Consider the following 14,164-nt stretch of genomic DNA (forward strand, 5'->3'; position numbering starts at 1 on the left):
CTAAAGTTGAGTCATTTTAAAAAATGAATCATAATTTTTAATGTGGGCTAAATCAAATGGTTTTGAACTTAGTATGTAAATTTGTCTTCAGTTATAAAAAGTATCTTTGTTAGGACTGAAAGACAGGTAAGGAAAAATCAGACACTTTGACACTTTTACTGTTACATATGCAGGTTTCGTATTTCTAGAGTGTCATTTTAATTGTTTTGCCTTTATTCTGAAACAATACAACATCAGCCCAAGTCTCATCTATATATCTATTGTTTTGGAGTCTTTATTTTAAAATAGCATTTCTGCAGCACTGCGTGGAATCCAGGTACTTTTCTCCCATGTACTAGTAATAGCTTTTCAGTTAGCAGTCTTCCACACCATGCGTAGTCTGTTTGTCCTGCCCCAAACTCACTGGAGCATGAGGTGGGAAACCACTTCTTGCCTCATCCAAGGAAAGCTCTGATTCCTGGGTCACAGTTGCCCTTTTTCTTCTTCCACCCCCTTGGCTAAATGAACACTGGTGCATTCTATCCAAATTGCAACAGAAGATGGGTTGAGCAATAAGAATTTAAATCCATTCAGGCAGAGGAGAGAATTGAAGGTCTTACATATTATGAGTGAATGTCCAAAGCACTGGGCTAGTGGGTAATAAAAATAATAAAATTGTGAGAACAAAAAGAGATGTTTCATGAAACAGACTTTATATTTAAAGCTACATGAAATTCATATTGTGTTAGCTATAGTTTTGCAGGTAAGATGGGATTTAAGCACTACAGTGACAGACTGTGTGCTATATCTACACATATTTAGAGACTGTCTCTCTTGAGGAGAGCTTGGAATACAGAGACTTAGACAGAGAAGGAATTTGTCCTTGATTTTAAAAACAGGTAAGAGTAATCCGTTGGAGTTTAAGACCATATTTGTATGTTAACATGAGTGGTTCTTATGGATTTAGTGAGACTGCTGACAAAATGGTAAGTTGCTAAGTTATGCAGAACATCTGTACTTGTAGGTAACAGTGAGAACACAGATTCTGGTTTGATGCTTGTGTTTACACCACCATTTTCCAGTGAGTATGTAGATGATTTGGATCAGACTAAATAAACTGTAGTGGAACCCATAGCATTGTTGTCGTTTCCTTGTTACTTAGGAAAAAAGTTAGGAAAACTTCCTAGTTACTTCTGTGTATATTTTCTGGAAATTTTTGTCTATTTTGGACAGAAAGCATGTACTTGACTCTTTTTTTTTTTTTTTTTTTTTTTTGAAGTGGAATTGAGAACATTTTACTGCAGTTTCTCATTTTTATTGGCATAGACCTTTCCAACAAAATGCCTCTTGTATTTTTTCTTTTTTTTTTTTTAAATGTGATCCCCAAGTAAGAGTGAAACTTGAAAATTATCCTATTATTCATATCCCTTTAGGTCAACTTATTAGAGATGGAACATGTTCCTAATACTAGTTTGCCTACTAGAGGCTGAGGAAAGACAATTTTTCTGAGGAATGTCAGCACTGTTGAAGAGTATGCCTGCAGAAGATTGCCAATTGGTGTTTGACTTCAAAATATTGATAAGTCATTTCGAGTATTTTAAAAGGTCTCTGTTCATGTTAGTTTGGATACTGTCACATGAACTCAAAAAATGATTGAATAACTGTGAACAAAAGATTGTGAACAATGGTTCTGCCTTGGCTGTGAAATGTATGTCATAGTGCTTGTAATAAATACAGCTCCTGTCCAGAATGTGGAAATCTCTTGAAGAGTTTTGCTGGACAACTGAAGCAAGATTTATATCCACAGACCCTTTTTTCTTGACAGTTATTTCAAGCATGGAATTAGCTATACTTTTTTGGATGTGACTACTATAAGCTCATGCATGGAAAAGGTGAAAAGTTGTATTGTTGCTGAAATTGTCAAGTATCATCAAGACAAAAAATATTCTCTAAGAAGAGAGTATGAAAATTAAAAGCAAAAAATTATTTTTAATAAGTAACATAGTTTTAATTATGGTTGTATAAGCATAATAATTTAAAGATGAATAGACTATCTGGCAAAATAGGAAATGAAAGAAGCATGGTCATTGCTGGGAGAAAATCTCAAGACTGTTTTAAAACAGCTAGGGAAGTGGGCCATTTCTATTTTATTTATTTATTATTTCATTTGTATAATAAAAAGTGCGTGAGGAGACCTTGCTGTCTTTCTATCTGATGTGCGTTTACCCTCTTTCCTCCAAAGTTCAGTAAAATCTTTTTTTCAGATGAGGTTCAGTCACCTCTGTCATACATCTGCTCATCTCACACTGCTGCTTTCATAGTTATTGACTTCATTATCATAAGATGCAATGATTTTTGTATACAACCATGTATATGACTATTGAAATAATAGACCAAGTAAAAAAGAATTTTTTGTCAGTCATCAATTTTTGTACTTGTCCTGATCAGTAAGTATCTAACCCATCAGCTTCTAAATACAGTTCCTAATAAAATTTATTTCTTAATATATTGATTTATTCCTTTTTATAGTTTTTTTGTCTCCTTTTCACATAAAGTTGTAATTATTTGCTGTATTTCAAATGACACAGCAATAAGACTATAGATGACCTTATCAGCTAAATATTTGCTGTGATTGCCTATGAGACCAGCTAAACTCTGTTACTTACAGTTGACACTAACATTGAAATACATCCTATTAGTGAAAATAAACTGTTTTATTGAGGCCACATGTTGTGTCGGGTGTTTTCATTGAAGAAAATGTCATAAAATGACAAACACTGGGAAAAGCAGTTCTTATTACAGTCTTAACTGTGATGAGGGTAGGGAGGAAACAACTCCTCCAGCACCTCTTGAAACTGAATTTTACTGGTGTATCCTGTTTATGGCTGTTAAGAACTGTTACAAAGCTATTTTTCAAGTCCTTTGCTCCTAAATTTTCTCCTTCTAGGTCACGTAATTTACTAAAAGTACTTTTTAGAGTCAGGTTTAAGGTGCTGAATTTCTTTAACCATGTAAGAACTATTACAATGCTGTATGTTGTTGATATAATTAAAAAATCAGTAAGACTAGGTCCTAATATTTGTAGTTTTAAGTGTCTAACTAATTGCTCATTTGATAGTGCTGTTCTTGATGCACTCTTTACTTCTCAACTTCCCTTCCAGGTTTTGTTGTAGAAATAAATGTGCAGCCATTAAGTTTAGCTGTTTTCTTCTGTAGTGCATCTGCTACTCATTACTAGTTCACGGTTTACTTAAGTGTTGTGGCCATTATGCGCATTTGACCATTATGCACTCAACTACTGCATTTTAAAGAAAAAATTGAGTTACAATTATTTTTGTTGTATTGCTGAGATGTTTTAAGGTGGAAAAGATGGTTATGTGCATGATGTATTCTATGTGAATCTGAGTTTAAGGGTTTTATGTAGTGGCTACTTACTGAAATAACTGTTTTGTTATCTGCATGTAGACAATTAAAAACAAATTGAAAAGGTTAGACCTATATCCCTGCTTCTGAACTGCAGGGATTTTGCACAGCTCTGTTAGACAAAAGTTGTCCTAAAGTTACTTTAGTTGACAGTGGTTAGAATATCTTAGAGGTCTCAAAAAATAAAGGTTTCAATAGCAACATTTGTTTTCTGTGACGTGAGTGCAGAAAAATATTTTTTTTCCTTCAAGTTTCCCCTTTATCTTGATATTCTCTGGCGCCTCTGACAGTTCCTCTACTCACTGGCAGGCATGCTAGATGAGATTGAGTAGCGCTGCTGGGAATGACCATGTTCCGTAGATGACTTGGGTTTCAAGGGCAAGAAAAGTGGCTTGAAATAGTCCTTGCAAACAACTCCTTCAGAAATGTGCTACTTAACAATACTTAAGGATTGGGTCAGAGAGTGTTTGTTTCCTAGTGTTTTGTGTTTACTTGCTGATTTTTACAGTATTTGGTGAGAGGGTATAGTATGTTCTCATTTTGTTTGTGCCCACAGCTGTCATACAGCTAGAGAAAATTACTAATGTGCATTTAGAAAAGCTCTTAGCAGTTTGGTGGTTGTTTCTTTACTTACAGTTCATATTTTGTAAATCAGTTTTCTGTATTTTCATTTTCTCTCTCTTTATTCTTCATCCAGATTCCACCAAGAAAATTAAGGATGTCTTAGAAGAATTCCATGGCAGTGGTGTGTTAGCAAAATATAATCCTGAAGGGGTAATTCTTCCTCTTTCTTCAATGGCCAGAAATGTTGGGGAGAAATATTTACAAATGTTGTAACAAATCTAAGCATTTGAAATAGAAGATTATTTGTAGATCAGCTGTTTGGGGTATTTGAAACTGTTTGGAAAGCAAAAATATGAATATTTTGAAGGCCTAAAAGTTTATAAACATCACATTAGACAGACCTGCTTAATAATTTACATAAAAACACATTTTCATTTCTAAGAATTAAACAGACAGACACAAAACCCCCCATCTTATAGTAAGGTTAACGTGCTTCCCAATTATTTTTAAAGATTGGAAATGTTAAGCATAATGTCAAAAGTTAGAAAAGTAAAATATGTTGAGTTAAGATTTATTTTTAAATTCTGTTTCTCTTGTGTTGTTTCTGGTAGTGGGATCCCCATTATTAAAGGAGAACTTTCTTCTGATGTTAGAAAACAAAGAATTCAGCTGGGGAAAAAAAAAGTGTGTGTACATTGTCATTGCAGATTCACTACTAGACAAAATATTCTGGTTTGGCTGTAGAAAAAGCTAGATTGTTTTCTTTTGTTATCCTCAATTGTAATTTGTATCTGCTTAGCACATCCTAATAGTGTGATTCAAAATACAGCTAAATAAAAACCTGTTTCAGTAATGTTTCCAATAGTAATGTTTCTAACTGTGCTTGCATTACGTAGAATTCAGGATAGAAAAATTTGCCAACCATTATGAAAACTACTTGATCTTACATTTCAGGATGTAAAAGACAAGTATTATTGTAAAGTAAGGTAGTTGTAACTCTTTAAGTATTGAAAAATTATTTGACTTGACACTGAACTTTGCAAAGCATAGTGCTGGTCATTTTAGTTTCTGGGGAAAATATTTCATAATTCAGTAAAATAGTGTAAGTTGATCTTGTAAATGATCATCTTAAATCTCCATTATTTTAGTTAAATAGAATCATGGATTATAAAAGGATGGGAATGCTGTGAACATCTAATTTATTCTCCAATGTAACATAGGCTGTAGGACCTCCCTTAATTGATTTTTGTTAAATGTAGACATGTTTTTGTTTTTTTTTAGAAAAGTGTGAACCATTCATTTAAAAACTCAGTGCTTGCTCTTTTTTTTTTAACTTTTAACTTCTGCAGTTTTCTTTTTGTTCTTAGTGTATGTGATAAAGTATTTTTAATTTATTATTCACATTTTTTCTTGAAATTCTTCACTTATTTTCAGTCATCACGCAACTTTTTCAGTTTTGTGAAGTGTAACCTTTTAAAGTACAAAATAATTGTGCATCTTATGCATATTTAAATAACATGTTGCCACGTAGGTAACACATTATCAAGTTATCAGTGTTGGTGCATAAACAAATCAGTATTTAAAGTTGTGAGATTGGTCTCTTAACAAAGTCATTCCTCCAATTTGGGAATATGTGGAGGTTGAGTCATGGCAAAAAGTGATCAGTATGGGCACCTGGGACAACTGCTCTGACTGAAGCCAGGTCAGTTTGCAGAATTTGTACAAAGCTGGAATTAATAAACACGGTTGGTCCTGAGCTGAGTCTTTGACTCTGTATGGTGTTTCCCAGAGTTCTTCATTTCATAGTGACTTGTTTGCAGAATCCCACCAATGTACTGAAACATCTAGGGGTTATAGAGCAGCAAATCAGCCAAGCCAGTGAGGAGGATGGAAGGGGAGGAGTGAATGCAAGTCACACACCCTGTAGTTGCTTCAGTGTCTTCAGCAGGGATCAAGCTATACACTGCTACTGGGTCAATGTTGGACACAGGCTGACCCTGACAGCTTTTGTACTTTGCTGCCTAGCACTTAGGCTTCAGGGAGTGCAACATAAGGAAAACACAGCTAGCAGCAAAGCTACTTTGAATCTAGTAGGATTTATTAGCTCAAGTTTAACTCCATAGGCTGCTGAACTGGAAGGAAAGTGGCTGAAATTTCCTCTGCAGTTGAGTGAAAATTCCAAGTCAGACAGAACTGCCTTTGCACAGGTGTGTCTATTTCTGGCATGTATTCAACCTGCTATGTGGATAAACTCTTTATAGAATGATTTACAAGTTGATTGTATCTGGTCAGATGAGGACTCCATGAGTTGGATGTACAAATATAAATTAAGTCATTGTTATCTGTAAATGAGATGACAAAAATTGACTGATCCAGCTGAAATCAGTCATAGTGCAGCTTTTTATTTCCACATGTTGTAGACAGCACTTCCTTTTTGTTATTGTGTTTTGTAGAGGATACCATCATGTTTCCATTTTAGCTATTTCCTAGATCGTTATCTTATAAGCACTCCAAGTATTTTTCAAGTCTTGTCAATATTCTGCCAAAAGGTGGTGCCAGTTTTTTACCAATAAACCTGTGGCATAGAGCTATGTCAGACTTAGCAGTGTGATAAATCTATGTACTTAAGAAAAAGCCTTAAGAACTTCCTGTTTCAAGCTTCTCCCTGCTTAAAGGGTTCAGGAATTTATTCCACTGCATTACTTCTGTATTGGAGTTTTTTATCACAAGCTGATTTAATGGGACACAAATAGCAAAAGAAAAGCTATTGGTATTCAAAGCTTTTTACCTGAAGTCATCTGGTTTGTTTTTCCATTATCTTTTATCTTGTCGAGTGAGTGGGTTTTGGGCTTAGTGGAAATGATGTATCTGATTATCAGAACATCATCCAGTATAGGGAGTTTATTTATGGAGCTTTTACTCTCTGCTTTCAATATAAGGGAGATGACTGAAACTTCTACAAATGCTACTGAACCTCTGTCCGTCCACCTTCTCTAAGTTACTGTCAAATATGTAATTAAGAATAGATTATATACCTGATGCAAGACACATAGGTAGGTTAAGATCAGCCTCCTGGAAAGCTGTGACTTATAAATATTCTTTCCATCATTTAAGATTTATTTAAATTAATTAATTTCAGCCATTTCACTTGGAGGGGAACACTGAATAGGCTAGCAAGAATGAGGGAAGCAGGTGGAGCTAAAGACTGTATCTAAGTGTACAGTAAGTACACATCATTGTGTGCTTGGAGTCCTAGCGTTGTCATCCTTTTTGAGGAATCTGTTGGAGTGCATCATAATTTTTTGTTTACCTGCTTACCTACTTACCATCTAGAGCTCTTATGGTTAATTGGTGCATGAGGGGTGAGAGTGGAAGGTGCGTTGGGGGTCGCAGTCAGACAGGTATTCAGGGTGCAGTTTGGGTCTGCATGTGGAGCAGAGCAGTGCTCCAGAGTTCCACAGTTTGGATGTGGGTAAAAAGAATAAATGTGCATATGGAGAAAGACCAGGAAAACAAAAATTTCCAGGAAGGTTATGACAATGAGTGCATGACACAAGGTACATTCCATGATCTGATCTGCCCAGAGAGGTGAAGCCCTGAGTTTGGCAGAATGTGTGCAGTCAGGTTGCAGTCATCTACCTGCTCCAAAGGATTTTTGCATTTTTGAAAGTAGTGCAGATACTTCTAAGAAGCTTTCTCCAGGGTCATTCTGATTTCCGGAGGCTTTAGAATTTTTCTAACTTAACTCTGTGGATGCATCAAAGATAAGTCTGGTAACTAGTTTAGCAAAAGTCTGGCACAATCAATGTAATTTATGCAGGGAATACAACTGTATTTATAAGTTTAAGGTAGTACCTCTTACTGGGAAGTAGTGGTAGCAGTTTGTGATTAAAGTAGAAAATTAATATGGCACCTTTATTAAAAGGAGTAAAAATTATTAGAAACTAAAGCAACATATAATGATGACTTTTGCAACAGTGCTTGCTAGTTTTTATAGAATCATAGAGTCATTTAGGTGGGAATAGACCCTTAATATCATCATATCCAACCATAAACCTAACACTGCCAAGTCCACCACTAAACCATGTCCCTAAGCGCCACATCTATGCATCTTTTAAATACCTCCAGGGATGGTGACTCAACCACTTCCCTGGAGAGCCTGTTCCAATGCTTCACAACCCTTTCAGTAAAGAAATGTTTCCTAATATCCAATCTAAACCTCCCCTGCCACAACTTGAGGCCATTTCCTCATCTTATGGCTTGCTACTTGGGGAAAGAGACTGGCACCCACCTTGCTACAACCTCCTTTCAGGTAGTTGTAGAGAGCAATAAGGTCTCCCCTCGGCCTCCTTTTCTCCAAACAACCCCAGTTCCCTCAGCTGCTCCTCATAAGACTTGTACTCTAGACCCTTCACCAGCTTCGTTGCCCTTCTTTGGACACACTCCAGCACCTCAGTGCCTTTCTTGTAGAGAAGGGCCCAAAACTGAACACAGGATTCGAGGTGGGGCCTCACCAGTGCTGAGTACAGTGGGACAGTCACTTCCCTGCTCCTGCTGGCCGCACTATTTCTGATGCAGGCTAGGATGCCGTTGGCTTTCTTGGCCACCTGGGCACACTGCTGGCTCATATTCAGCCGGCTGTCAACCAACACCCCCATGTCCTTTTCTGCCTTTCTCCCCAGGCCTGTAGCACTGCATGGGGTTGTTGTGACCCAAGTGCAGGACCTGGCACTCAGCCTTGTTGAACCTCATGCAACTGGCCTCGGCCCATCGATCCAGCCTGTCCACATCCCTCTGTAGAGCCTTCCTGCCCTCAAGCAGAGCAACACTTCTGCCCACCTTGGTGTCGTCTGCAAACTTACTGAGGGTGCACTTGATCCCCTCATCCAGATCATTGATAAAGATATTAAACAGAGCTGGCCCCTGTACTGAGCCCTGGGGAACATTGCTTGTCACTGGCCACCAACTGGATTTAATTCCATTCACCACAACTCTTTGGGCCCGGCCATCCAGCCGGTGTTTTACCCAGCAAAGTATATGCATGTCCAAGCAGCCAGTTTCTCCAGGAGAATGCTGTGGGAAACGGTGTCAAAGGCTTTACTGAAGTGCAGGTAAACAACATCCACAGCCTTTCCCGCATCCACTAAGTGGGTCACCTGGTCACAGAAGGAGATCAGGTTGGTCAGGCAGGACCTGCCTTTCATAAACCCATGCTGACTGGGCCTGATCCCCTGCTTGTCCTGTATGTGCGGCATGATGGCACTTAAGGTGATCTGCTCCATAACCTTCCCCAGAACCGAGGTCAGACTGACAGGCCTGTAGTTCCCCAGATCCTCCTTCTGGCCCTTCTTGTAGATGGGTGTCACATTTGCTAACCTCCAGTCAACTGGGACCTCCCCAGTTAGCCAGGACTGTTGGTAAATGATGGAAAGTGGCTTGGTGAGCAATTCCACCAGCTCCCTCAGTACCCTTGGATGGATCCCACCTGGCCTCATAGACTTGTGTGCGTCTAAGTGGTGTAACAGCTCACTAACCATTTCTGCTTGGATTATGGGGGCTTCATTGTGCTCCCCATCCCTGTGTTCCAGCTCAGGGGGCTGGGTACCCTGAGAACAATTGGTCGTCTTGTTAAAAACTGAGGCAAAGAAGGCATTCAGTACCTCGGCCTTTTCCTCATCCTTTGTCATTGTTTCCCCCCACATCCAATAAAGGATGGAGAGTCTCTTTAGCCCTCCTTTTGTTGTTAATGTATTTATGGAATTTATGATTATATTCACTTCTGATTAAGTTGTTCCATTAACAACTATTCTTAGCAACAAGTAATTTTTTATGTTTTTTAAAGCACACAGGGATGAAAGACAAACACTATTTACTTTTTTTTTTTCCCTTGGTTATCTGTCATTGCATGGTTAAAAATAAATTGCTTGCATGCTCTAATCAAGACTAGAATGCTGACTTAGAAACATTTTCTTGACATATGTGCTAATGCAAGAAAATGGGATACTCTATCTAATGTCTTAAACTTGTTCAACTACATCACTAACCTTTCAACAAAAAATAGTTCTATTATAAAAACAGAGCACTAACATATGTGTGTTCTTTTTTTCTTTGCATGCATTACAGAAACAAGATATACTTAATCAAGTAAGTAATCTTAATTTGAATTTTTTTCCCTTTTGTTATGCCTAGGAGCAGTATCTTTTATTTTGTAGGCTTCCATTGAGATGTCACTTATAAATAAATACTGCATGTGGCTAGTCTGTCAGATAGTAGACAAATATTTAAAGCTGAGAGCAAAGTGCACTCTTTTTCTGCTAGAAGACTTTTTCACTGGGTGAATTTCATTTTTGTCATTCACAGTACATAATTTTGCTAACGTTAATTAAGAGGAATATGAAAAATAAGTTAAAAGCAAGTAATTAACTTATTCCATATTTGTCACAGAAATTTCTAATTACTAGTGAGATCTCATAATGGTTTGTATTATTCTGAAATGACAATAACACATCTCAGAAAAAAATATTAAGTACTGTTGCTATAACCATATAATAATATATATATGTAGCAGGCTTAAAATTGCAGATTTTATGATTTGAATAAGGCTTATAATGTGCTTTAAGCAATTGTGACTTCACAGCAATTACAAGAGAAATGGTTAAAGAGCTGATCATCAACCCAAGACGCTACTCCTGAGAAGCTGCAGTAGCCTAAAACCAGGTATAAAAATGCAATGAAAAAAAAAAGCTAGGGAAGGACTAACGAAATGAACTAGTTTTTCTAATGACCTAGTTATTCTTCCTTTGTAGCACAGAGGTGTTAAAAAGCCCCTGCTCTTCTGTTCTGGGAAGAGGCAGCCAGAACATGAGAACAATTGAAAAGTCAAGAGAGTGAAAGGATTAGTTTTGTAGGAACCCCTCACTTTTTGGGGTCAAAGGCCAGTTGAGCTTTTGGAGGTGTGTTACTCAGAGAAGTACTGTCTGTTCACAGAAGGGCTCAATTTTCTTCAGATGACCAACATTACTTTTTAGTAAACTAACAGAGTGACTGCAATGGGTCCTGAAAGAGAAGGTATTCAGATTAAAGCAGTGTATCTAGGTCCAGTCTTGAGAATAATCTTGTTAGTATTTTTGCTAATAACCTTGTCAAAAGAAGTAGATGAATACTGATAGAATCAACTCACTAAACCAAATTTGCAAATTGTTGCTAAAATGGAGAAAAATCTGAATATTATACTGGAAAAGCTTGATGATGTTATGGAGTACAGTAAATGGAAATGGAATTAAATGCACTAGTGCAGAGTACAGTGTGGTGTACCCTGGGACTAGTGGCATTGTTAGATAAATTGTTGTGTGTGGTAGTTGATCACAAGATGATTGCAAAGCATCATTGTGATTTGGTCATGAAGAAGAGGAATATATTACAGGGACAGTGTAATGGTATTCCTGTGGCCATGGTGGTCTAAGAACAAGACAAGACTTGTAAGAAAAGGTAGTGTCTTAGGCCCACTGAGGTAAGTGGAAAACTAGTTAAAATTTCAAGCACACAGAAATAATGGATTGAAAGAAGGATTTTTGTGCTGTTTCCCTCAGCTACATTCTTTGATCTGACAGAAGATACTAATTTACCGTAAAGACCTTGCCTTATTATACTATATAAAGTGAAGTATTTCTACTACAGATAGGAGGATTTACTCTTCTATAAAAAGGTACTGCATAAACCACATCCTTCTGCCTTTGACCACATGATAGGACAAAGTGAACTCAAATTGGAACTAATTTATAGAGGGGTTAGTGAACAAATTTATAGTAGGGTAGAGAATTATAGCATATCTATTATGTAGGAGAAGCATGTCCCTCACATCTAAGAAACTGAGGACTAAGAAAGGATCTTGTATCTTTCTAGCTTCAAAAGAGAAAAATCTAGCAACTTGTGAGTATCACCAGCAGAAAACTCTACCCTTCAGACACAGGGCATACTGGTTTTCTGGCTCTGTGGGCAGAATTTCTAGGGAAACAGCTTCCTGGATACCTAGAGAGTTGGGAAGCCTGCCAGGCAGAGATGCTGGCAGTCTGGCTGTAAGCCTGCTTTCTGTGGAAAGTGTTGAGGGCACAGAGGTGTAAAATGTTTGAGATAGTCAATTTCTGCTGCAAAACTGTTCAGTTTTGGACATTTTTTATGATCTTTAGTGGACCCTCTGTCTCCTTTCCTCAGTCTGTGCTAACACCTCTCCTTTCTTGATATCTTCCTTCCCTTTTGATACTTCCCCTCTCTGCCTTAAGATCCCATTTTTATCCTGTTGTTCTCTACTTTTTTGCATTGCACAGTACCTTATGTTTAAGCTTTATGAGCCTCATGCTGCTTTCATTTATATGTTACCTGTTCAATTCTCATAGTTTGTCAGAAGGCTAACTCCAGGACTATTTTCCAGTTCTGATGCATAGTAGATACTGTTTCAAAGAATTTTAAAGGAAAAAAGAGTTTATATTTTTGTTTGTTAGGGTACCACTATCAGTATTTAGATAGAAGTTGATAGAGAATTTTAAGCTGTCTTGATATTCAGGCCAGAGGGACCATTCTGTTTCAAAGAATATGCTGCTTAAAGCTACACCATTTTTAAAGGGAAAAAAAACCCCAAACCCCCACAAAAAAAAAAGTGGAGGGTCACACTGGTGTCTGTTTTACTTTTAACATATTTTATTTGAAGAGTGACAGACTATTCTGACAACATTCCAGCTCTTCTAACAACATGAAAACAGTATAAATATGGTACCAATTATGGTACTGAGTTATAAAGTATGAAAAAAGCTATCCTCGTATTTTCATATTAATTTAAAATACCAGCTAAGTTATTCTTTTCTAAAAGTGAAATAAACACAGAAATAAATCCCTTCAGAAAGGATACATTTAGTATATTTCTTGATTTTTATATTGCCATTAATGAATATTTAAAATTGATGCATTTTGGCACAAGTATACATACAATGGTGCAATGTTTATGCAAAATTAGGAGTTACAACTATTCTGCTAGTTATCAGTGATAGATTTCATAATATTGAACTACTAAGATGCTTTTAACATCAATGGAGAAGTACCTTTCTGTGTTTTTAAAAGATTGTAATTTTAATTGTATTATCCTGTGCTTTCATTTAATCACTACATGTCTGAATTAGTATTGCGAAAGAAATAGCAGGGGAGAGGTATTTGGCTAATGGGTATTTGGACTCTGCAAAACAAAACCAAATAAAGACATTTTCTTAAGAGAACAGTGTTTAATTTTGAAATTTTGTTTAATTTAAACCAGTGAAAATTCTGAAGCCATCAAACAAGTGCCATGTTGGTGCTGTAGTGACGTGTGGAAAACAGACTTCACAATCAGTGAGATTGTAAAGTAGGTATGTTCATTCAGCGCTGGGCAGCACGGGGGGTAGTCCCACCAAAGTCATGTGCGCCCGACTCGGCAGTTCGCCTCAAGTTTATACAGTCAGGTATTACATATTCACAATACGCCTATACATATGCATGACCTATCCCTGCTCCATATTAAAATTAGCTCCGAGAGGTCATTTCCATAGTCTTCTCTCAGCTGCGCCTGCGCAGTGCCTCTTTATGGTGGTTGTCTGGTGGTCGCAGAGATGAAGATAGATGACTCCTCTTCGTCACCGCTAGTAACCTCTTTCCTTGCACAGGCTCAGTGATTTCTTGGTATTCACCCAAGCCGCAAGACCAGTCTTAGCTGGCTCTTGGGGCCTGCTCCTGCTTCTTATCAAGGACTGTCTCTACCTCATTGGCTGGTTCTTGGGACCAGCTCTTCTTATCAAGGACTGTCTCTACCTCAGCTAATTTCAACAATGTAGGCACTAAACATCATCTTTCACCCCCCTTTATTATGTCTACTGAGATTCTTTTGACTCCCCTTGTCTCAACAGTGTTTTTTGGTTTACATCCTATTTGTAACAGTTGGGTAATAAAGGACTATGTGGTGCTTGTAAATGGTTCTACAGGTGTTTATGTTACCTCGTCAGACACAGGGCAGGTCTATTTTGTTTGCCTACAAAGGGTATTATCTAGAAATTGTGGGCAATGACAGGGCTTTAGAACAACCTAATTTTCGTTAATTTCTAGTTTATATCTCTAAAGACATTTAACTTACTGTACGTTTAGTCAGGCTGAATTAGGAAAGACAGTTTAAAGTGCTGTA

General features: G+C 37.3%; 1 protein-coding gene across 1 annotated transcript in view; it reads left to right on the forward strand.

The window, feature by feature from the left end:
- Positions 1-14,164, forward strand: part of DGKB (diacylglycerol kinase, beta 90kDa) — a 327,543-nt gene that overhangs the window by 31,798 nt on the left and 281,581 nt on the right. The window contains exons 2-3 of the mRNA XM_010577640.1: positions 4,100-4,176; positions 10,090-10,110. Coding sequence (XP_010575942.1) covers positions 4,100-4,176; positions 10,090-10,110 — 98 coding nt within the window. The remainder of the gene's footprint in view (positions 1-4,099; positions 4,177-10,089; positions 10,111-14,164) is intronic.

The sequence above is a fragment of the Haliaeetus leucocephalus genome, unplaced genomic scaffold (assembly GCF_000737465.1).
Source record: "Haliaeetus leucocephalus isolate CR32 unplaced genomic scaffold, Haliaeetus_leucocephalus-4.0 Scaffold566, whole genome shotgun sequence".
Lineage (NCBI taxonomy): Eukaryota > Metazoa > Chordata > Aves > Accipitriformes > Accipitridae > Haliaeetus > Haliaeetus leucocephalus.